Below are 24416 nucleotides of genomic sequence, written 5' to 3'. Positions count from 1 at the left end.
TTTTAATTGCCAAGAAGATAAAAGACTTTCATAGAAACATATGTAGTGTGACTAAATTATCTACCGTACTGGGATTTGTGTCCTGAAGGGACATGGGATATGATTTTTAAAGTAGAAAGATATGTAGTGTGGCTAAATTATCTACCGTACTGGGATTTGTGTCCTGAAGGGAGATGGGATGTGATTTTTAAAGTCACTAGCAAGTACAAAATGTTTTGATGTAGTTATCTTTAGAGACACAAAAATGCAGAATCATACGTTTCGGGATGGAATGAACCTTGGAAAGGTTATGCAGTCTAACCCCCTCATTTTCTAGAGAACACATAGGCCTTAAGAGGCGATTTGATATATCCAAGATCAGATAGTTAGTAAATGGCAGTGCTGAGATTAAAGCCAGGTCCTCTGACTCGCAATCTAGCAGCCAACGACCACGTGAAGTTTTTTGTTTGGTCTTGCCTATATCACTTTATTTTTCTAATGATCACTAGGTATGAACCAAAATGCTATCAAAAGTACCATCAATGTGTACTAGGTTAGCAAGAATACGGAACCTGATTTCAGCATTAGCTGGATAACCTTAGGTGAAAATTTACCTTCTTGGAGAGGCTTCCAAGCTGTAGAGATAATAATAATGTTGGTACTAGCTATCATTAATCTAGTACACATTGATGGCACTTTTGATGGCATTTTGGTTCATACCTAGTGATCAATTAGAAAAATTAAGTAATACAGGCAAGACCAAACCAAAAAACTTCATGTGGCCTTTGGCTGCTAGATTGCGAGTCAGAGGACCTGGCTTTAAATCTCAGCACTGCCATTGACTATGTGACCTTGGAAATGTCAATTTTAATTGCCATTAAAAAAGCCCTATGAACAGGTGAATTTTTAGGAATTAAAAAAATAAGCTGGTAAAATGTTTATATTTAATAGTGCATTTCTATTTTGTAGTGATTTAATATTTTATTTTAAATTATAATAAAGGCTAGGAGAAACACAGCTTTGGTTTCTAGAGTAGAGATCTCAGAGACCATCTAGTCTAACGTTTTCCTTTTACAGTTGAGGAAACTGAGACTCAGAAAAATTAGGTGACTTGTCCAGGGTGACACAGCTAATAAGTCATAGAGGCAGTATTTGAAACAAATAGTGTTCTTTCCACCACACCATGCTATCAGTCCACATCCACTGATTGATTAAGGAACATGATAACATAGATCTCAAATTCCCCCCTTTTTGATTTTCTTTCCTGTGGGCTAACCAATAAGTAGCTATTTGTCCCGTGTAGTAGAGTGGAAAAAATGGCTTTGGTGTCAGAAGACCTGAGTTCAGATCCCAGCCATGTGACCGTGGGGTTTCAGTTTCCATTCCTGTCAGATGAGGAGACTGGATTAAAGAAGTATACATTTTATGATTTTCAAGTTAAGGCGACGTTGCTTAGGCTTGTCTGCTGCTCAAAAAAACCCGAACTTGAACAAGTTTACTGTTACAGCCTTGGTTATTTCAAATATAACAAAAACACAAGATTGCACAATTTCACTTTAACACAGATGAATTTTAATAGCTGAATCAAAACACCTGAAACACGATTCTTGAGACTTTTAGCAGCACCAGCAACAAGGAGTGTGGATTGCCATAGGGCAAAAGTGAGATGGCCAAGGCAGGCACAAATTGAATTTTGAGGCCCCTGGAATTTTCTTCTAATACAGAAAAATGAACTAAATAAAAATTTGGTGTGACATTTTAAAGGACCATTAAAAAACAACAACCAACACCTTATACGTAGTTCTAATGAGGAATGTCTCATTAAAAAAATCTAGTCTTCTTTCAACACAAAAGCCAAAACAGGAAAAAAAAAACACCCCAAACCATCAACACTAAATATTCCAGGGTATATCATCAATCACTAGCCCTTTCTGCAGTTTCTGGAGCTTAAATTATCCTTTCTTTACATTAGCTAAACTATACATAAGTAGTCCACTGGGTGTTACACAGCAGAATGCCACTGCCTGAATTACAATTAAGTACTTTTGTTAAGAGATCATGAAATGATTTGACAGGGAAATTAGTATGGCTGCGGCAAAGAAAAATGAGTCTTCAGTCGATCCATCAAGACGATTAACATTTGTCTTGGGTAGAAAGCAGGCCCAAGAAAATGAAATTTACGTGATTTTTAGTCAACAAATCATACGCCACTATAATAGAAGCAAATCCTTTGGGGAGTATGTCCATGTTGGTCTTGATAAAGACCTAAGATCTACAAAGACAAGCGATCATAAACAGAATGCAACTAGAAAGAGGATCCCATATCCCATGCACTTTTAAAAAATGATTAACAATGACTAGTTCTGACTACAGCAACTTGAAAATTTCCACCTTAATGTCACTGCTGCAGTCCAATCACATACTTGGAAACCAGCATTTTTGGCTGTGGGTGAGGTCAACACAGGAGCCTAAACTTAAGAGCTGGGAGGAAGGGAAGAGGACAGATTCTGATTCTGATATCTAACATCAAGGCAAGTCTGGATAATAGGGCCAGACCTATACCTTAACTGGAGATTTGGGTGTGGTCAGTTCATTCCATTTTCATGTTTTGGGAAGTCTTAGACTTTTGGGCCAGGTAAGCCTCTCTGCATAGGTGAATGTTTTTGTGACTACCACAGTTGTGAGAGTTGCTCTCTGGGAAAAAAAATCCCTTTACTAGTAGTTTCTGCCAGTATTTCAACATTTGGGATTAGATATTTATCAAAGAGAGTATGGATTTACAGAACAAGAGCTACATGAGACAGATGGATCAATCAATAAAATCTAGGTGCTGGTCTATAAATTTCAATAATGTGGTTTTAGATCCAGCAGCCACTGTGACCAAAAGTTGGCCAAGCCCTCTTATACTTTTGTATTTCTTTTCATAATAGGGCACATTAAGATTATATAGAGTTCTAGACTTTCCTCTGCCATTGTCCAAAAGCAAAAAAGAATTAACTGACCAGTTGCTGTTAAAGACAAGCCACTTTAAAGCAGTATTTTAAGACCAAAGCAGACTAAGACATTAGCATATCATTCTCTGGGGCCCGAGTTGCCAGCCCACGACAAATCCATAACTACATGGCACTGAAACATACATTATAGACTCAGAGGACTTTGAGTTGGAAGAGAGCTGAGAGGTGATGGAGTTAACCTCTCACTCAGTACAGGAATCCCTTCTATAGCATCTCTGATAGGTTATTACTCAGCCTCTGCTTGAATGCCTCGACGTTACAAAGCCCTCCCAAGGCAGTCCAGACCACTGGTAGATAGCTCCCACATCAAAAACATTTTTTCTGCTTCTTGTAACTTTTACCCTTTGGTTATAGTTTTGCCTCTTGGAGCAGCAGGACAAGTAAGCTTCCTCTTCTATGTGGAAAGATCTCCAAATACCTGCAGTTAAAGAACTTTGTGAGGGAGACTCATTCCCTCATTTATTTCTAATGGCCTTCCCGATGAGCTTGTTCTGGTAGCCACAAGGACCACCTGGGTCAAAAAGCGAATTATGACCAACGACACCCACCATTAAGAAGATCAGGCAGAACTCTTCAGCTAATGAAAAGCTGACATAGAAGCAACATCTCTATGCAGCAAGGGTACAAAGTAAAGGCAGATCAACCATTTTTCTGCAAAGAAGGTTGGACATTTGCACAGAATCTATTCATTTCAAATAAAAGGAGTATACTGTTCCCAGTGGCATGAGTCTGTCTTGCATTGAGGTGGTATTCTTTGAAAGGCTCAGAGCAGGAGAAAAATATAGAGAAGGGTTTCGACAAGGCAACATACATTGCTACAAATCTGCATTCCCAGTCATGCCAGCCTCATGAAGCATCACTTTTGTTGAAACACAGCTCAAGACTCATGTCATGTCCTTTGGCAGAAATGTAAGAAACTACTTTCCTAAGAGTTTGATGGAAACCCTTTTCAGTTCATTAATGGATACACTTTCAGTGATACCTGTAGCTCTCCAACTCCATGTTGCTGAAAGCCTCATTTTCACAGCGGGTTCTGGGTTAATACTGCAAATGTGAAACTATTTAATTCACTCAAGACCTAAATCTTCCTTGAAGGCCCTGGTTGATATATGTGGGAAGGGGAAATAGCAGAAATCACACACAAATACATTTGGCTTGCTCCCCGTAAAGCTTTTTCTTCTCAACTCCCAACTTCAATTTGAAAGGCTCTGATTGACAGTCAACAATAACATCTAACTACCCTTTTTCTGGACACTCTTAGATGTGCCTGGAAATCATTTTTCCTTATACTATTGACAAATTGATGTTGGGGTATACTTTTCTAGAAGCTGTTGCCTTAACAGCAAGAAGATCCAGCTTTGGAGCTGCTGTTTAGGTCAACGGTATGGCCTAGCAAGCAATGCTCCAGCTGCTCCTCCACTGCCAGAACCTGCCTCACTGCTTCTTCAAAGGCCACTGTGACATTGGTGTCATCTTTGGCACTTGTTTCCAGGTAGGGGTAATCCCCATGCTCCAAACACCAAGCCTTTGCCTCTTCAGTGGTCACTTGTCTTTCAACTTTGTCTACCTTGTTCCCTAGGACTACAAAGGGGAAGTGGTCAGGGTCTTTCACATCTGCATAATAGATGAATTCTTTCTGCCAGTTGCTAAGATTTTCAAAGCTCTGCCTGTCATCCACACTAAAGGTCAAGAGGCAGCAGTCTGCTCCTCTGTAGAATGGTGTTCGTAGGCTCTTGAAACGCTCCTGACCTGCAGTATCCCAGATCTGGAGGGTCACAAAGCGACCATCGACTTCTAAATCTCGGTTTAGGAATTCTACACCTATAGTGTGGAAAGCCTGAGAGTCGAATTTGTTGGTTACATAACGGTTCATAAGGGAGCTTTTCCCGACTCCACCATCCCCCAGGAGAATGACCTTTAAGAGCAGGGACTTCCCACTCATTGTAGCAACAGCAGGTGGGTATGGGCTTGTGACCAAGACAATCTGAAAAAAAAAGAGAAAAATAGGAGGGAAAATAGTTAAACCCAAGCAAACTATAAGCAATTCAACACTGAATTCCTCTGCATTGCAGTGGAAGGCTCTCTACTTTAATTGACAGATTAAAAAAAGGACGTGGACAAGAGTTTCATAAGATGGACAGGCATAGCTTGATTGCCATCTGCACTGGGACAGGGAGTACCCATGTTGGTGACATCACAGAGCCATTGAAAAAGCATCATTTTTGCATTAAGCTTTTCTAACAGTACATAACAAAAAGAACAGACTCTTCATGGTATGTGAAAAAAACAAACTTGCTTTTCTACCATTTAATGTTGCTACAATCTCTGATAATGTGTTGAATATTTAAGGCTTGAATATGTTGGCAAGGTAGCATTTCACCCCTAATATGAGATAGTTTCAGTTTTGGCCCAGCCTTGGGACAGCACAAACAGCAGAAGGCGAGTTTTATAACTGATTTGGGTTCAGAGATCTGCTGATGAGAGGTTCAAGGAAGCTGAGGGGGGAAAGGGGCCTATGCTGAATGAAGTAGAGCTCTAGTCCTGCAAGGTCAATTTTGTTAATGAATTTTTAGTCCTGTGGAGCTTGCCGATTGGTGAGGGATCTACTATAATATTGACTTTTCTGAAACTGATAGCATTACAGAAGTATTGAATAAGAGGCAAAAAATGGAATTTTTCAGTAATTTGGGGGAGGGTCCATGGCAGCTTATCTCCCTATGGAACACCCAGAAGGTGTTTTAGAGAAATTACATAGTGATTAGGTCATTGTGAAAGCTAAACAAAGGCATGAAAAAAAAAATGAAGTTAAAGGCAATATTATGATAGCAAGAGAAAAAAAAAGAGATGGGAATAGAGCCACTAATGTAGTGCCTTTGCCAGAATGCTTTTAGAAACACATACATTGCAAACTTAATATGATACACTAAGGAAACAATTTCAAAAATCTATAATAAAACACACCAGGAAATTAATAACAAAATTAATAACAAATTCAACTTCCATCCACCGCACATATTTAATATACACAATTAACACTCCAAGACAAAATTCAAGCTTTACCTTGTTCCAAATAGATTTAATTTGTATTCTTAGTGTGATAACCTTAAAAAAATAGCCTTTGATAATAAAATAAAGCAAAACTAGTAGAAGATATTTAGTAAAGGGCATGCCTAGAGGGGCCTAAACTATAGGGAACATCTATACTAGAACTAGAATTCCTTCTTTTTCTTTCTATTAAAAGCCTCAAGTGAGTTGGATTTTTTGGAATGGGCATTCAATGGGCATTGCTTCAGTCAAACTGAGACCGGTTAAAGACCTTAGCTTAAAAAGACCAAGGTCTCCCACCTATCCAAAGGCCATTTCCATTTATCCTGATCTATGTCTTGTCACTGAACTCAGATAGTTCCAGAGGAGAAAGTATGGCAGGTGACCTTGTCCAGCCCTCTCTCACTTCGATCCAAATCACTTGCATCTCATGGCATCATGCCCCTGCTATCATGGTTCTCTTTGAGAATGAAGGAGAAAAAAACAACAACAACTAAAAGCTACATTTCTGTAACAGGACAGGTACCCCAGTAAAAGGTTAATCTGCTCCAGACTGTCGTTGCCAGGTAATGGTCACAGTTAGATGAGGGACTGGATTGATGATTTTATTGACACAGGGAACTCCCAGAAGAAATACAAAACTTTGTGAAATTATGACATCTTCATTTCAAGAATAATATTTTAAAAGCAAAATTCTTCAATATATGATGAGACTTAGTTAACATGAGTATAAACAACAAAATCAATTAGCAGATGCATCTCATAGTTTACACTGTTGGAATATAAAGCAACTTTTTCACCCCACTGTTTAAGAATTTAATGTTATACTACACCCAGAGAAGGAACACTGGGAAGCGAATGTAAATTGTTAGCACTACTGTCTATCTACCCAGGTTACTTATACCTTCGGAAGCTAATAATTAATGTGCAACAAGAAAATGGTATTTACACACATATATTGTATCTAGGTTATATTGTAACACATGTAAAATGTATGGGATTACCTGTCATCGGGGGGAGGGAGTGGAGGGAGGGAGGGGATAATTTGGAAAAATGAATAAAAAAAAAAGAATTCAAACTTTAAAAAAAAAAGAATTTAATGTTATAAATGTCAGAGATTTCAAGCTAAAAATAATGGATTAATTCATCGATAAAGATATTAATTACTAAGTTGCTAAGTCACTTTCTGGGTTTTGAAGAGGTAGGTGTAATGTCATCAGTGTGAGGAACTCCCTGTTGTGGAAACTCCCTCTGCTAATCTAGTTTGGGAACATGTGTCACAGAATTGGCTTGGGCACTGAGAATTTCAGTAACTTGCCATATGTATGAGAGTTAGGACTTGAAGCCATAGTGACACTATAGATTTCTCAAGCACCTCAAAATTACAAAAGCCCTACTTTCTGCCCTCTTCTATTTGCAATCTGAAGCTCTTGAAACCAGCTGGATTCGATAAACGTTTCTTTAAATGGAGATAGAATAGCTGTTAGCATACTTTCTTGTTCATTGTGTGAATCTGAAAGACAATTTTAGGAAACAGGACTCTTGACATCCTATGATAGCAATCAATGGCATGTGTGAAATGAACTAGGTTGCACTTTCAGCAAGACTGGTGATCATATTATCAAAGTCATTAGGGATAATTTCCCGGCTGCGGATAAGCTCAGTACAATGAAGGGCCAGTGGAGTGACTATGGAAACCGAACTATCAGAAAGCTACAATTAGAGTAGATGAGTAGGAAGGACCGCATGGGAAAGCAGACTGCAATTATTTGTACTTTGCTTTGTGAATTTGCGTTGCTTTGTGAAACGCACAAATGATTTCGAACCTACACCTTTTCATTAAAAGTAATTTTACTAAGTTTCACTAATTGTCTGAGACAATTAGATCCTTATACGTTATAGTTCCTTTGCGGCAATAACTTCCATTATTTAGCTCAGAAATCCTACTAGTATGCTTAGGATCCAGAGCCATACGATCTTGTTTTTCTTGAAGATAAGCATACTGTCCAGACTAGGGAGGTTATAGTCCCTCTGTACTCGACCCTAGTCAGACCACATATGGGAAATTTTCTTCAGTTCTGGCATATTTTAGGAATGACTTTGACAAGTTGAAAAGCATTAAAAGGAGAGTCTTATGTCACATGAAGATAAGTTGAAGGCACTCAGGACATTTAGCCTGGAGAAGAGATATGTGTGTGTTTGCGCGTGTGCATATGTGTAAAATATCACAAAATTAGGTTTGACACAAGGAAAAACTTCCTAACAATTCAATTAGAACCATGTAAAGATAAAAATGGGCTCTCTGGAGTAGGGGATTCCCTCTGAAGACTGGATGGCCACTTGTTGGAGATTCTTTTTCAGATGCGGCCTCTGAAGGCATATCTATCTACTTCAGATTTTGTGATTCTCATTTGATCCTCATGACATCCCTATGAGGTAAGAATTAGAAGTAGCATTATTCCACTGAGGAAACTGAGGCTCAGAAAATGATACCAAGTTGCCCATAATCAAATAGCTATGAGGTAAAATGGATTATCCAGATTTTCTGCTTCCAGATTCAGTTTTTTATTTTCTGCACTGTTCTCTCTCCGTATATGTGAAAAGGCATTAAACTGAAATACAAACTACTGTATAACCATGGAATCATAAATTCAGAGGACCTCAGGGGTGGTAATCATCAAAGGCAGGGGAAGGGCTTGATGCCAGAGCCAGAGCTCTTTCCACTATACCAAGCTGATACCTGTTGTTGTTAATAATAGTGATGGTGATGATGTTGACAATCATGGATTGGACTTTGAGAGGGTAATTATGATAATGATGAGAATGATGATAATTACTGAGAGGAGGCATCAATAAAAGAGGCAAATTTGTCTTTTTCAGAGCTCATTTACAATATAAGTACCTCATGACTCTATCTGAATAGAAGTTATGGATGACTTCTACAACCTGAAATTGACAGTATTTTTTATTCATGTTTCTGGAGGATAACATTTGTGTTATTAGGATGTGAAACACCTCAAAATCCTTTTAATTTGTACAAATTCTAGGTTTTACGCACTTGATATACGCTACATGTGTTAAGTTTTGTTTTTGTGATTGAGCTTTTCAGTAATCAACTCCACCAGGTCAGGCCTCCTGTTTTTACAGAAGCCTTATATGAGGCTGAGTGGATAGAGTCGTGAGCCTGTGTCAGAAGCCTTGAGTTCAAAGTGGCCTTGGTCACTTATTTGCTGTGTGACTCTAGACAAGTCATGAAAACTCTGGTGGCCTTAATTCATTGGACAAGGAACTGGCAAACCTTTTTTCTAGTAACTTGCCAAGAAAATTTGGGGATATGGTTAATGAAATAACGAAGAGCAGCACATGACTGAATAAGCATACAAAGCCATATGAGGGAGGATTACATCCCGAAATAGTGACAAAACTTCTTGTGGGTCCCAGGCGGAGGCTGGCTTTCTTTACCTTGTGGGAACAAACATCAGTAACAAATCCCAGCTCTAGCAGTACTTATCTACCCCCACCTCTGAGGGGTTATATAAACCTCTACCATAGGGAGAATACTTTGAATTCACTCAGGGAAGACTTGGTGTCCTGATGATGGCCCCAGGTTCCCAGACTGTAAGAGTCCTGCCATTGCAGCCAGATTTAGGAAGCTGACCCACTACCTGTTCCTGTGTATCCTTGCAAAAAAAAAATTTTTTTTTTTGAGGCTGGGGTTAAGTGACTTGCCCAGGGTCACACAGTTAGGAAGTGTTAAGTGTCTGAGATCAGATTTGAACTCGGGTCCTCCTGAATTCAAGGCTAGTGCTCTATCCACTGCACCACCTAGCTGCCCCCCTTGCAAAAATTCTTAATTCACTGTAACTAAGTCAGTCTTGTTTTGTCATTTTCTGAGCTCTGTGATCTGAACCCTATGACTCATCGGTTTCTCTGTCAGACTAACACAAATGGGTATTGGAGTTGGGTACAAGAACTATACTTGAGCTAGGGTGAAGTCAGGGCAGACTGGGCAAAGGAAGAATATGAAAGGGAAGGAAAAGGAATTCCTGTCCTCGATTGGATGACCAAGATGAAAGAAAAAACAAAATGGTGATGTAGACAAACTTGTTTCCCTCTTCGTGAAGAAAGCAATAATTAATAAGGAAAGACTCCAATCTGACAAAACAGTCCATTGTGAAGATGTGGAAGAGAATGGAGGGGGCAACTGAAGAGTCAGAGAGGAATGAACAAATAGTTGGTAAAGACAAAAAAGGTAGTGCTCCCTTTCCTCTCTCTTAACTCTGATTGTATTGAAAAGGGTTTGTAAGTGGGGGTGGTGGGTTGGGAGAGCACACAGATGAGAAAAATCAAATCCAGGAAAATCAAAAGAACATATTTGGAAATTTGTTTAAAGTTCAATGTCCTTTAAGCAACTGGTGTCTTTTCTTTTCCTTTTTTGGGGGGGCAATCAAGCTTAAGTGATTTTGCCCTTGGTCACACAGATGGTAAATGTCTGAGGCCACATTTGAACTCAGATCCTAACTCCAAGTCTAGCACTCTATCCGCTGCGCCAACTAGCTGTCCCTGTCCTTTGCATATGCTTATGTGTATATGTATGTATAAGTGTGTATGTGTGTGTCAGACAACTCTGGAATCAGGTTCTTTGAATTAGTCATCTAAAATTTATAAAATTTTGGATTATAAATACCTGCCTTATCCTTTCACATCTGGCCAGCACTGGGGGATAAATTCAGCATAAAATGAATTGTTAAGGATTATGCAGACACCTGTGAATGGGGGTGAAGTAACTGAATTCTGCTTTCCAGTAAAAGAATAGTTTGGAAGACATAAGTTGACCATGAATTTGATGCAAATTATAATGGGAAGGAAATCAAGCTTTCTTGAAGGGCAGCTAGATGGCACAGAGCACCAGACCTGGAGTTAGAAGGACCTGAGTTCCAATGTGGCCTGGGGCACTTATGGCTTATTAGCTGTGTGACCCTGGACAAGTCACTTAAACCCAACTGTCTTTCCTAAATTATAAATAAAAGTGAAAAAAAGAAAAGAAAACTATGGCGGCATTTCTGCAATGTTTGGCATGCAAATTGATATCGATAACATTGCATGTACACTGAATTTCATGTTTTTCTCTGTGGTGGATTGCTGGGTTCACCCACCATGGAATTTTAAATTGTGGGGGTGAGGATACTGCATCCAGAATTCCTTCCGGAGCTACCTTACCCCTTTTCTGCTGCTCCCTGAAACCAGGGATGGCTGAAGGGAAAGGAAGGAGGGAGTTCTTCTCTTTTGTCCTTCTCTCCAAAAGGGCAATTTTGGTGCTGTTTCATTCTCTTTCTCTGGCTTGAAGAGGTACTCAAACAGCATTTGCTCCCTACTCTACCCCTTTTCTTTCTCTGTGATCTTTCTCTCTTTCAAGGGCTGAGAGACTCAGACTCTCTAGCTTCTTCTGTCCACCCAGACCTGCCAAAGCACCCCAGCAAGACCAGACCCAGAAAATGTATCTGGTATTGCTCTGCTAGTTCTTGGTGGACAGTTACTAAAAGTTGCGGCTTCTGATTCCCTTCCCAATCTCCTGTCTCCAGATTCCCTCTCATGAACTTCACACTTAGGCAGCTCCCTACTTGTCTGCCACAGTATGATGTGGATTGCCAAGTGGAAATTATTAAAGCTAAGTTCCCCAAACAAAGTACTTATCTGATGGGGCTAAGGCCTATTCTGATAAACAGTAACTTGCATATTTGTCTTTAGGCTAAAATCTCAATATGATCAGTTTAACAAACATGCATTCCTTTTTTTTCAAAGAAATACCTATGAGAATATGAGTTGTTGGGTACAATCTATCAAAACATGCTGTTACTAAAACTAAATGACCCAAAAAGTTCATAAGACTCTTAGAATGTATATCAGAAACATATATGCAATTTGTATAAACAATGTAGAGAACACAGGCAGATAACAATCATGGTTCAATTAGTTTTCTGTGGATTTGATCCAACTTTCTATTTCTGAATGTGCAAGGATGCAATATTTACTTGTGTAAACTGAAAAAAATTATGAATACTAAGTTTGGGATGTTTAAGTTATAATCTGGAAAGCAAGCAAATATCTCCCGTATAAATGTAAATTAAACCAGAAGTCCTAAGATTTAAAAAATATTGTATCTAGTCCCTGTGAATAAGACACCAGAAGAATTTAGAGTTTTAGCTTTATGATATCATGTCTATTTTTCCCTCTGGTTGCCTTAAGGTTTATCTGAAACTATCTTGTAGCTCCATTATCTTCTCTAGGAAAGAAATCTGGAATAGCCATTGGGTTTGCAACTGAAGATTTGGATCTTGCCTCAAAATAATGTAGGTTTCATTTTTTTCAATTAGTTTATCTCCCTTTTGTGGTAGTTGGTGATCCCCAAAGATCCTAAGATTATAGCTTTGGGCTGGAAGGGACCTCAGAGATCATCTCTGTAATGGGGTCTTAGGTGTATGTACAGGGCCATGGTCGACAGGGTTACATTTCACCTTACATATGAGATTGAATAACTTGCCCAAGGTCTTCTAGGTAGTAGGTGGCAAAGCTGGGATTCACATCTAACTCCTTTGAACCCAAATCCAGTATTCTTTTCATTCTATTACCCTGATTGGCTCTAAACTTCAACTCTTCTACCTTACCATACTGGCTTCCTTTATGGTTACTGGCAGCTCACATCTGGCTCCCTACACTGCAGGTAGGCAGTTTGACCTTACTTCCACCAGAATAAAAACTGTTTTCCCTTCTCCATGTGACCCAGTAATCCAGAGCAAATTTCAGGGAGTTTATAGTCCCCTCTATCCTGGAATACTCCGAGAGAAACCTATATGGGAAACCCTAATGATTTTCAAAATGGATGATTTGCTTTTCTGAAAAAAGGAATAAAAAAGCCAATCATTCTCACTTCCTTTACTCTTGCTAGTCCTTGAAGTTAAGATTCCAAGTCTTTTAATCCACAAGTTTTCATGACTCTACCATGACAGCTCCTAAATAGTAAGCCCTTTTTTTCTCTCTCTCTTATAGGAAACCTACAAGAGCCCTTTTTATATAATTTTTTGGGGGAATACTAAAAGAAGTTCAAAAGAGGACCAAAACACTAGAAGCTTCAAGTTGCATCAATTCTAGTCTTTAGAAAGCATTTTTAGTCACAATAATTTGGAAGTGGCAAAGCAGAAGAGTTTTTATGATTGATTTGCACATATGGAAGACTAATTTTGAAACACACATTTAGTCAAGTGCTTTGGAATAGAAAAAGCTTATAGTTATAATAGCATAGAGCTGAGAAAATATTAAGGCCGTACTAAAGTACCACCCCATACTAACAAAAATGAAGTTGAAAATAAATAAATGAAAAGAATACTCTTGGTGATCTATTCTTGATGCAATAATCTTATAGCTAGAACATTTTGGTATTAAATATGGGATTATATGTCAAGCTCTTTATAAACTTTAAAGTACTACAAGATCAACATCAACTATTATTGTAAGTTTTTTTTTCCTTTTCTACTGACTGAAGAATGATAGTTCTATAATTCTTATTGCATCTGAAATTAGGTATCCCAAAGCATGTAACAAAGAGCACTAAGTCAAGGATATCTTGCCCTCTACGAAGTTCCACAACAAGAGAAAAAGTATGCTGGGCCAATTTTGAAGATATCACGATAACAATATAAAACAAAAAGGATTTCTCTAAAACAACTCATGGTGTGAGAACTGGCTCTATCTTCATTGCAATAAAAATGTAAGACTGGAGTGGTTATGTAACATTTAAGCAAATCTATCAGCATCAATACTAAAGCTGAAGTGTAGAATTTAAGTTGTCATCTGGGGTAATTTTCTTATCCAGAAGTAGTTGCTTACACTGTGTACTCAAACCAGGATATCTGTGCTTTGTTTCCTAGAAACTTCAGTGTAGAATGGATTATACATATATAGAGACCATTTTTGTAACTTCTACAACATGGACTCATGGGAGTATATGGTTGGAGGATCTTATTGTTTTAATAGTTTCAATTTATTTTAAGCACTTCTGTTTATTCAATATTAGTGTATCCCCTGATGCTGGGATTTTTAATGTTATCATTTTGTCTATATTGATGTCAAGTTTGATTTAGATTGTATTATGATTATAAGTCATATTAGATAATATGACTTATTTGGATGAGATGTAGGATTGAAACTCAGAAGAAATGGAAAAGAAGGAAACTTAGAAAAGAGCTGGAAGCTTTGGAAAGACTTAGCAGGAACTTAATAGGTATTGAAAGATATATCATCCACCAACTGGTTCATGCAATGTTATAGCTACAAGCTAATTGGGTAGTTGCCAATTTTGGTGTAGAAGGCAAGATACCTGACTAGCTGTTGGCTGCGCTGTCTCTTGTGATGACTGTAAATAGTGGAACTTACTGTGCAGGGAAGAAACCACTGGGACTGTAGTTGCTTCTTACAATTTGATTATGATTCTATTTTGATCTTCTATTACATGTGAAATCAGAAACCTGATAAAAGACTTACCAAATTATAAGGCCTGATTCATGCTAGAAATTTTTATTGATGTGAGGATTTGCTGATGGATCTGTAACCAACTATCCAGGGGAAACTGTCAACAGGTTGCTTACTAGAGTGCTCATGAAAGAAGCACTGAGGTCATAAGAATAGTTCTGAATAACACATGTTAACATGGGTCCCAGGTGGTTATATAGGAATAGAGGCAAAAAATGGAGAAGCAGCCTCACAAAGGTGGTGGCAGGACTTTTCTGATAACCCTACTGTTTTCCTCCATTGAAAGGGGCAGCCCCCACCTGGTTGACCACAGACCTGACTAGCGTACCCCTTGGATAGAATGAAGATTTATATCAAGAACTGGCAATTCAGCATACTTTACTCATTATAAAGATAATTAAAGAAACTAGTCCAAGGAGAACTATGCAAGATCAGTCTGTGATTTCTAGACCAATACTCTATAAAACACTATCAACATCACCACAAAAATGTCTTTCTCCCCTCTTGCAAGTAAGTTCCTCTAGTCCTTCAAAATACACCTAATTATTTTATAATGATCTTTTGTGTAGCTATATAACTTGGTATAAACAGAAGAAACAAATGTTTGTAAAAGTTGCCTGAAATGAGAAGAGATATACTATAACAAAAGAACAATTTTAAGATATTCCTACTATGGGGATAAAGGAATGGCATGTGGAAGAGTGTATCACAAATATAATCTTTTAAGTTTCCACAGTTTTACATTTTCTTCCTACCTCCATAGCTTGTTTGTTTATAGAAATTGTTCCCATAACCCCTTAGGTAGATAATTTTTTTCTTGGGGGAGGGAGGAGTCCATTTTCACAACTGAAAGTTATTTGCCTCTAATTGTGGAATTCCTTTTTTGTACCACCAGGATAAGTGACTAAAGTTATAAATGTGGTGATAAGCCTCATTGCCTCAAGGGAAATGAGGGTTTTAATGACTGTTATAGCCTGGTAAACATCAATGGTAATCATCATGCCAGCAAAAAACACAAGTTTATCCATCCCTATCCTCTCTCAAAAACCCAATACATTATTAAGACTTGAGTATATTCCTTCAAAGACAGGAGATATAGAGGAAAGTTGTATTATTGGCCTCTGAATCAACTGCAAAAGTCCAGTTTTTATATATTTACTCTACCTTCTGTGCTAGTGGACAGCATGTCACATTATCACTTAAGTTTCTGCTTCTTGGGAATCAGCTTCTCTAGCTTCAGCTGCCTCTATTTTTGCAAATGAACTTGTACAAGCTAAAGAAAATGTCATCCTAAAATAGTGATAAGGCCCCTAACAGGATCAGAGGCTCAGGCTATTCCCCCTCTGTGAAAAAAGCCTCTGTAATGAAACCCAGCTATGCTAGTACTTTTCCATTCAGCCCCTGGTGAGTGCTTTGGGGTTTATTCACAAAAAGGCTGGTATCCCAACTTCTGCCTCATATTTTTTTGGTTCACTATAGTCTTCCATGTACCCAAAACTGAGATGATTTATGTGTCTATTGTGGTTGTCTGCATCAGAGTTTGCAGTGATTGTACTTGTCTAAGGTCTACTTGATTGCCACCTGTTCCTGTGTATACTTGCAATAACATCTCACTTATTTCTGTAACTATAAATCAGTCTCATATAATCATTTCCTGTAGCCTATGATTTGAGCCTGAACTCTAATCAGCTTGTGTGCTCAGGCTAACATTATCACCTTAGTTCTTGATTCTTTCTTATACCATTATTATTTTCAAAGTGGCACTTTTCAGATAAAAATCCCTGGGTAGAGTTCCATTTGTGGAAGTCATAGAATCACATAGACTGTTAAAGCTGGAAGGGAGCTTAGAAATTTTCTTCATCAACATGCTCATTTTACATAGAAGGAAACTGAGGCCCAGAAAGCAGAAGGAAACTTGCCCAAGATGTTAGTGGTAGATTCTGACCAAGAATTCAAGTCTTCTCACTCCTAGTCCAGTGTTCTTTCTCTAATTCTGAAACACAGAAAAACGTTTAACTGATATGAATATCGTTCCTTTCCTAAAACAAAAACAAAAACCACCCATAATTTTCCCTGAAATAGTAATATTTCCATTATCACGGAATCATTAGTGGCAGAGGAGAGAGATGGTCTTTTAGGAATACTTTGAGAAGAAATCAGCAAAGTACAAAGGTGAATAAAACCATTCTTACTCTCCCAAGACGCACTTGTTGCAAAAATTTAAATAATGCTATCCAAGTGTATCAACAAGTTGTCAAAAGGAGCTTATAAGGACATAAACATGTAAGTCAAAACCTTTATATCTAGGTCCCACAATGAGAATGATATTTGTAGCCAGAGAATTTGGATAGTAGCTTGTCCTATAGAAAATCTGATTCAACAGGCATCGAAAAATCCTGATATTTGATTCTTTCCCTTATTTTCCTTAAAGATGCAGACTTGGAAACATCATCTAGGAATCATTGGAATCATTTACCCATTTCATTCAATGTGGTGCTCTGACTCATATTGTGCCCAGAATGAAGAATTCACTAGAGCAGTATTTCCCAGCAATTTTCACACTGCAGCATTTATATACTCGCTGATTAAAATTGGGGAGGAGGGGTCGAAGAGGGAAACAAGAATTAATCCTTTGGAAAAAAAAATCTATATTATTATGATCGTGGACAGAGGAAGGAGAAACTGACACAGGACATACCTCGGTTGCCATAAGAGCCTCTCCAATTAGGAATTCGGAGATTACCTGAAGCAGATTTTTGAGTGGGGTTCTAATATCTGGTTACAAGAAGGGAAGGAAGGAAATAGAAAACAGGGCTGTCCTCAGAATACATGGAAGAGAGTGGCTCTGGTGGCAGTATGCGCCAAGGAGGAGCCCAGCAGTAGGGAAAGCCCGGCTTGCTGTGACACAGCAGTTAGCTCACTGTTGGGATCTATCACACTGAGTGGAAAACACTGCACTAGTGAGTGGGGAGAGGGGTGCTTCCATCTCCAATCACAATCGCTTCCAAAAAAAAAGAACGGCCACCAACTGGCGATGCCTTGGGTTAGTTCACAGCACAGCCATTTCTGAGATAAACTTGTTAAAGTCCTCAGAATATCCCCCCCTCCCCGCCCCCACCTCTTAGGCGGCAGCAGGAGCAGCCAACACTATGATGCTCTGGAGAAAAACAAAAGATCTCTATTTCACCAAACTGATCTTGCAATGTTGACAGGTTGGCCACTGTGCCCATGCTGAGAGCCCAAATGCCAACGCTGCCAGAACAGAAGTCATCACCTAGACCGGGGGGAGCAGTTCGCGCCACCAGCATTCCTAGCATCTCCTTTGGCTTCTCAGGTCCCTGACCTCCTTGTTTGCCAGCTAAGGCCTTGGAGACTAAGGGCACGGCTGCCTGTGATTGGGCAATGCCCACAAGGCCGCCGGCTCTCTCCTGAGGGGCAAGGATGGAGGGCATGATGCTGGCAGAGCAGCTGACCCGGCGCGGGGCGCAGGCGGCGGGACCCGACCTCCCGGCTCCCCCACCCCCAATCCGAGGATAAGCGGGGGTTGGCGTCCCCCACTCCCCGGCCCCCGGGCGGCGCGCATGCGTTCCCCGCGCCAGCCGCCCCCGCCGCGCCCCCCCCCTCCCGTCCCCGTCCCCTCCCCTTTGCCCCCGCCCGCTGCCGGCTCCCAGGGCGGCGGGTCCTTCAAGCAGGCAGGTAGGCACCTTACCGGGGGCAGGGGCGGGAGCCGAGGGAGCTGCGGGCCCGGCTGGCTCAGTGCTGCTCGCTCTCCCGGTCCCGTCAGCGCCGTCACCTCACTGCCGCCTCACCGCTGCCGTCACCTCCGCCTCCTTCTCTGCGCCTCGTTCGCTTGACAGCTGCCGCTCGCGCCCTCCGCGTCTCGGGCCCGCGCTTGCGCCCGAGAGATGGGGAGTGGGAGGGGGAGGGAAAAGGAGGGGGGTCGGGGACGGAGGCGGGGTTGGGCCGCCCTGCCTCGAGCCCCGGCTCCCCGGGGGACCCCCGTGTGCGCATGCGCGCCCCTCAGCTCCTTGCTTCGCCCCCCCCTCCCGCCCGCCTCTCTTTCATCTTCCAGCTAGCAGTCCCTCAACCTTCTAGAAGCATCTGGAAAGCGGGTTGGGGCTGGGGGTTCCACCCCACAGCCGGGCACAGAATGTCTGGGTCCCGGTTTGAGAGTCACAAAAACCCCTCAGAGTGTTTGCTTGAGTTCATCTAATCCAACTCTGTCCTACACATGGGGAAACTGAGCCCTGAGCACAGAATGCCAGAGCTGGGAAGAATCCCAGAGGGCCAGCCGGTAAGCCCACGGGCCGGAGGGGCAAACGGGAATTTGTGCTGATGGTTTGTTCCTCCCGTACCCAGCACCCTCTCACTCCCAGTCTAGAACGTGGTCGACGGCAGCGACCTGGCCAGCAGCCTTCTGGGGGGGGGCGTCTCCACCCTCCCTCCCTCCAATTTCCCCCCCCCCCCCGGGAGCCACTACCCAGAAAATCCTCCCTTGTCCGGTCTTTAAAATCACTGAGGAGAGTGCCAGGCCCCCATCCCCAGTCAGGGAACAGGTGGTAGGTTGGGACTGTCCACCTGGAAGTCCTCCACGGCAGAGACCCCCCCCCCCCCAGAAGTCCTCCGCAAGCAGAATGTCCCCTTTCCCAGTGTGTCCTGTGTGGGGACCCTTCCGTTCCAGTCACTATTCCCAACCACACCTACCCTGCCCGCCCTTTGCCTCAGCCACCTTCAAAGTGACATTTTCCCGGAATCAGCTAGTGGGGAGGTCCTCCAGGAGCCATCCCCTTTGCTGCCCCATCTTCCCACCTGGCCAAACCCTCCTTAGAGCATCTCAAAAATGATGGCCGAAGCTATGCCCTTCTTTCTTGCCAGGAAGTTCTTACTCATTGACACTAAATCCCTGGTACTGTGCTTTTGTTTCCTTTCGGTTTTCTACTTCTGTCCTCCCTGCTGGTGGAAAACAGGGCCATTATTATGACTAATAATCTTTTATTTTCTGGAAAACTGCTATTAAATTTTATTCAAGTCTCTACTTGGAACTAAATAATCCTTGAACGTTTTTTCATGTGTCCTATTTTCCAATCCTTGATTTTTCTTACTGACTCACCTTTACTAGATAGACCGTTTGCCTTTTAGTTGTTTTGTGTTTGAAAGCTGCGATTTCATTGATGTGAGGTGTACCAGGTGTGGAAACTCTCCTGCCTCCCTATGGAACTCCTGGTTTCCTCTAATGACCCGGGCCATCAGCAGATGCAGCATTTTGGCTTTGGTTGCTCCACTGATATGTGTCAGTCAGGGCTTGAACTTCCCTTCCCTACTCTAACACTGAACTGTACAGCATCTTGTCAGTAAGTTGATTTTTAATCAGGTCCAACTCTCCATGATCCCATTTGGGGTTTTCTTTGTAAAGATACAGGAGTGCTTTGCCATTTCCTTCTCCAGTTCTTTTGATAGATGAGAAAACTGAGGCAAACAGGGTGAAATGACTTGCTCAGGGTAACACAGCTAGCTAGGAAGTGTCTGAGGCCGGATTTGACTCTGGCTCCAGTATTCCATTCACCACTCCTCCTGGCTACCTACTATGCCACCCACCTATGTCATAAGGGGGGGAAACACTTCACATAGATGGAGAAAATGGGGTGCACAGACAGGACTTTTAGAGAATCATTGTTTTAGGAGGAGAGTTTATTGAATCTAGATGGAAATTGCATGAGCCTGCTTGGCATTTGTGATGATGGACTACTATTATGTGTCAAGGACTAGGTCCTTCCATCCCTTGCCAGAGGAGACAGCTGCCAGCATGCAGACACTCACAAGGGGGAAATGCTGCAGCAGGAAATGCAAAATGTGGGAGTCTGGCAGCCAGCACCATGAAACGGTGACTGCCTGGGAAGGGTTTAGAGGTATCTGGGAAGAATTTGAGCAGAAGCTCTAGCGGCTTGCCATGCTCAGAGTGTCTCCATCAGCCAGCCCCACGTGAGGCTCACCTGGGGAGGAGACAATGTGGGACAATGGCAACACTGGCTGCATGACCTTGGTCTAGTCATTGTCCTTGAGGCTCATTTTCCTCACATGTAAGGTTAAGATCAGACTCCATCTCCTGACTACCTTAGAGCAATCGAACTCATATTTGTAAGAGTCCTCATAGAGCTGTGAATCACTATGGCCAGCTAGAGAGCAATAGAGCCCACGCTCCTCTTACATCTGAGTGACAAAAAGAATAGAATATTCACTGACTCCTTTTCTAGTCTTTTGAGCCTCACATCAACCCTGGGAGGTGGATATTATTCACTCCTGATTACAGATGAGGAAATCAAACTTCAGGGAATTTGTGCAGCATACCCCACACTGCTCACATAGCTAGTGTCGGAGGAAAGATTTGAACCCAAGCTTTACGATTTCCAATCCTTCATTCTTTCTACCATAATCCTTAGAGGAAATCCTCACACAAGAGGATAATCTTTCCCCAAACTTACAGATCTCAAAGTACCCAAAATATATAGATTGTTCCCTAACTGATGAATTGTTAAAAGATCAAAATGGGCAGTTCTCAAGGAAAGAAATCTAAATTTCAAGAATATTTTTAAGTAATATTTCAGTTTTCTAAATATATTCACAGATAGTTTTCAACATTCACTTTTTTAACTTGCATAATGGTTTATTCTTATTTTTTATTATAGCTTTTTATTTACAAGATGTGTGCATGGGTAATTTTTCAGCATTGATAATTGCAAAACCTTTTGTTCCAATTTTTCCCCTCCTTCCCCCCATGCCCTCCTCAAGATGGCAGGTTGACCAATACACGTTAAATATTCACTATTCACTTTTGCAAAACCTTTTGTTCCAAACTTTTCTCCCTCTTTCCCCCCCTTCCCAAGACAGCAAGCAATATTATATGAGTAAACATATGTAATTCTTCTAAATATATTTCCATATTCATCATGCTACGTAAGAAAAATCAGATCAAGTGGGAAAAATGAGAAAAAAACAAACAAGCAAACTACAACAAAAAGATGAAACTCATATGCTTTGATCCACATTCAGTCTCCATAGTTCTCTCTCTGGATGTGGATGGCATTTTCTATCACAAGTCTATTGGAATTGCTTTGAATCACTGCATTGTTGGAAAGAACCAAGTTCATTATGATTGATCATCACATAATCTAGTTTTTACTGTGTACAGTATTTACGTAGTTTCCAGTTTGTGGCCACCACAAAGAGGGCTGCCACAAACAGTCTTGCACCTACAGGTCCCTTTCCCTTCTTTAAGATCTCTTTGAGATATAAGCCTATGCCTCTCTTTGTATCCCTGGTACTTAGCACAGTGTCTGACACATAGTAGGTATTTGATAAATATTTATTGACTGACTCATCTCTATAGTTTTGTTTCCTTGATTGGAGCTTTGTGCCAGGACTAGATTGTACTCCCTACTGTGCTTTTGAATTGAATACAGCTTTTGAACAGTTGTTTGGTCTCACCCTTAGGTGCTTGTGCTGAAGTTCACCTCTTGTGCTTAGCCTCCACCCTGGATCTTTGAGCTTCAGAGTTCTAAGCCTTCAGATTCTTTATGACATTTGAGGACAGGACTCAGAAACTCTTGCCTTGGATATCCTAGTCTGAGTGCTTTGGTGCTATGCTGATCTCTACTTGGTTCTGCTTTCTTGCTCTTTCAATCTTGGAGATTTTTGATTACCTGAAACATCATCAGGGGAGCCCTCTGGTCTTGCTTTCTAAATGTGTCCCTTAACATATGTTGCTTAGTTTCTCCCTACTACCCACTCTCTGCCTGGGGAGTCTGTGGGAGATTGTACTACTTTGGCTATTGGGGGCTGAGAATGAGGCTGTCCTTGATTTTTTCCTATTATTTCTTTAATTGCTGTGTTCTAATTAAATGCTTTGTTACTTGATTTATGATTTCTGCCTACTTCTGCTGATCCTGGATGGAAGCTCACCCTGTATTTGTATAACTATGATTACTCCACACATCCTCCCCCACTGAACCTGGGGGGATCTAGAGTTGTGTGGAACCTATTCTACTTAGACATTGCCTATACTTTCTCCTGATATATTAGCTAGAATGTGATGAGGTCCTGGAATTGACAAAATGTGCAAGTCCCAGATTAACTTCTATAGCCATTTAAGACTACATTAGTATTTCATCAGTCAATATTTATTGAACAGCTACTATAATTGGTGCGCTGTTTGAGGTGCCATGGGAGACAAAGAAATAGAAGTAAGGACCATACTCTCTAAAGAGTCACTATCTAATTGAGGACATAAGATATGTAAATGTTGATATAATAGAATGCATGTTAAGTACCTACTGTGTGCTGAGCTTGGTGCTGGGGGAGATACAAAATTTAGATGCGGCATCTCTGCTTTCCTGCCAATTATAATTCAGTGCATGTAAAAACATAATAATAAAGTTTCTGAGTTCAAAGAAGTTATCTACTCCAACAAAAGTGGTCTAAGGGATGTGTTAGGGGAGAAAAAAAACACTCCTGGCTGCCTTGATCCCCAGTAGCTTCCTGGAGAAGGTTCAGCCTTGTATTTTGCCTTGAAAGACAAACAGTAAAAAAGTGAGGAGGGTATTGCACGAATGGGAAATAGTATGGACAAAAGGCAAAGAAGTGGTAGAGTGCTAAACCTATTTGGGATTCAGTGAGTATGGCTGAACAAGAGCTGTTCTAGCAGAGTAGGAGGCGATAGAGCCAAGGCAAATTGGGATCAGATTTTGAAGACCTTGAATCAAAAGGTCTTCATCTTATCAGTAATAAGGAGCCATTGATAGTTTTGGAGCAGAAAAATGGCATGATATAATTGGTATGTCTTAGGAAGATCATTGTGGCAGCAGTACATAGCTTGGAGGTTGGCAAGAAACCCAGTTAGGAGGCTATTGCGACAATCCAGGCATGACATAGTGAATGTTTAACTTTGGGAGTAGCAGTGGGAATCTAAGGAAGGCCTTGAACTATTGTATTATGTGTGGGAGAAAGATTTTTGAAATAGAATGAAATATAGTACTTGATGATTTGTAGGATGAAAGGAATCTGGGAAAAGGGGGAAATCAGAGGCCCCAGGTTTCAAGCCTGATGCCACTGACATCAGATTCCTGATTCATTCCCACATGGTTCATCCATGATAGTGAAGCTAAAGTGGGAAGGAGTGTCCTTTCTAATAGACTCTTCCCCACAGTTTGACCCCTTATAAGTCCCCATAAATACCAATAGCTGACATTTATATAGTACTTTCATATTTGCAAAAGACATTGTCTTATTTGGTCTTCTTAGCATTTTGTTTTATCCCCATTTTACAGGTGAGGGAGCTGAGACTCGGAGATGCAGAGATTTTCCCATGCTCACAGTTTGTAAGTATCAAAGACAGAATTTAAAATCAAGCTCTCTTCTAATTCCCTCGCTCTCTCAATTGCATTATGATACCTTGTTCACCACTTTCTCTGTTACACTGTAATCCCTCTTCTAAAGAGCCAGAAGGATAGCTATACGAGAGATACCACAGATCCTAAAAGTTGGAGGAATCATTTCATTTTGTGCCTCCTTGCTCTGCGAACAAAGAGTACCTAGAGCCACCTAAAGTGTTATATGGCCTCAGAGATGTACCCACCAGCAGATGGCAGCAATCTCCTGAGAAATCATTAATTGCTTCTCCAAGAGTAGGACACCAGGTGGTAGCCATCTACTCATGGGCTTTTCTTGGCGCCTCTAGGTGTGTTTTTGCTCAGTCAGTTTTTAGGTGTATCTGAGTCTTTGTGATTCCATTTGAGGTTTTCTTGGCAGAGACACTAGAGCGGTTGTCCTCCTTCTCCAGTTCATTTAACAGATGAGGAA

The 24416-nt window shown here is 40.9% G+C and overlaps 1 protein-coding gene across 2 annotated transcripts; it reads right to left on the bottom strand.

Annotated features, from left to right (window-relative positions):
• Nucleotides 1-1528: 1528 nt before the first annotated feature.
• RAB9B (RAB9B, member RAS oncogene family) lies at nt 1529-18501 on the bottom strand. Of its 2 annotated transcripts, none has more exons than XM_074278661.1 (3): nt 18274-18501; nt 16510-16557; nt 1529-4977 (listed from the first exon to the last, which is right to left on the bottom strand). In XM_074278661.1, exon 3 carries the CDS (start codon nt 4933-4935, stop codon nt 4330-4332), a length of 606 nt encoding a protein of 201 aa, XP_074134762.1. In that variant the 5' UTR covers nt 4936-4977; nt 16510-16557; nt 18274-18501; the 3' UTR covers nt 1529-4329. The 2 variants fall into 2 exon arrangements, with proteins under 2 accessions (XP_074134762.1, XP_074134761.1); XM_074278660.1 differs by having other exon boundaries at nt 16484-16557; nt 18274-18498.
• Between the last annotated feature and the right edge of the window lie 5915 nt (nt 18502-24416).

Source organism: Sminthopsis crassicaudata, chromosome X (assembly GCF_048593235.1).
Source record: "Sminthopsis crassicaudata isolate SCR6 chromosome X, ASM4859323v1, whole genome shotgun sequence".
NCBI classification, from domain to species: domain Eukaryota; kingdom Metazoa; phylum Chordata; class Mammalia; order Dasyuromorphia; family Dasyuridae; genus Sminthopsis; species Sminthopsis crassicaudata.
The sequence above is the reverse complement of the archived record's forward strand: the minus strand, read 5'-3'. Positions and strand labels throughout refer to the sequence as shown.

Bases quoted from the DNA above. Each gene is read 5' to 3' on its own strand.
- RAB9B (XM_074278661.1), bottom strand. From the start codon at position 4,935: ATGAGTGGGAAGTCCCTGCTCTTAAAGGTCATTCTCCTGGGGGATGGT.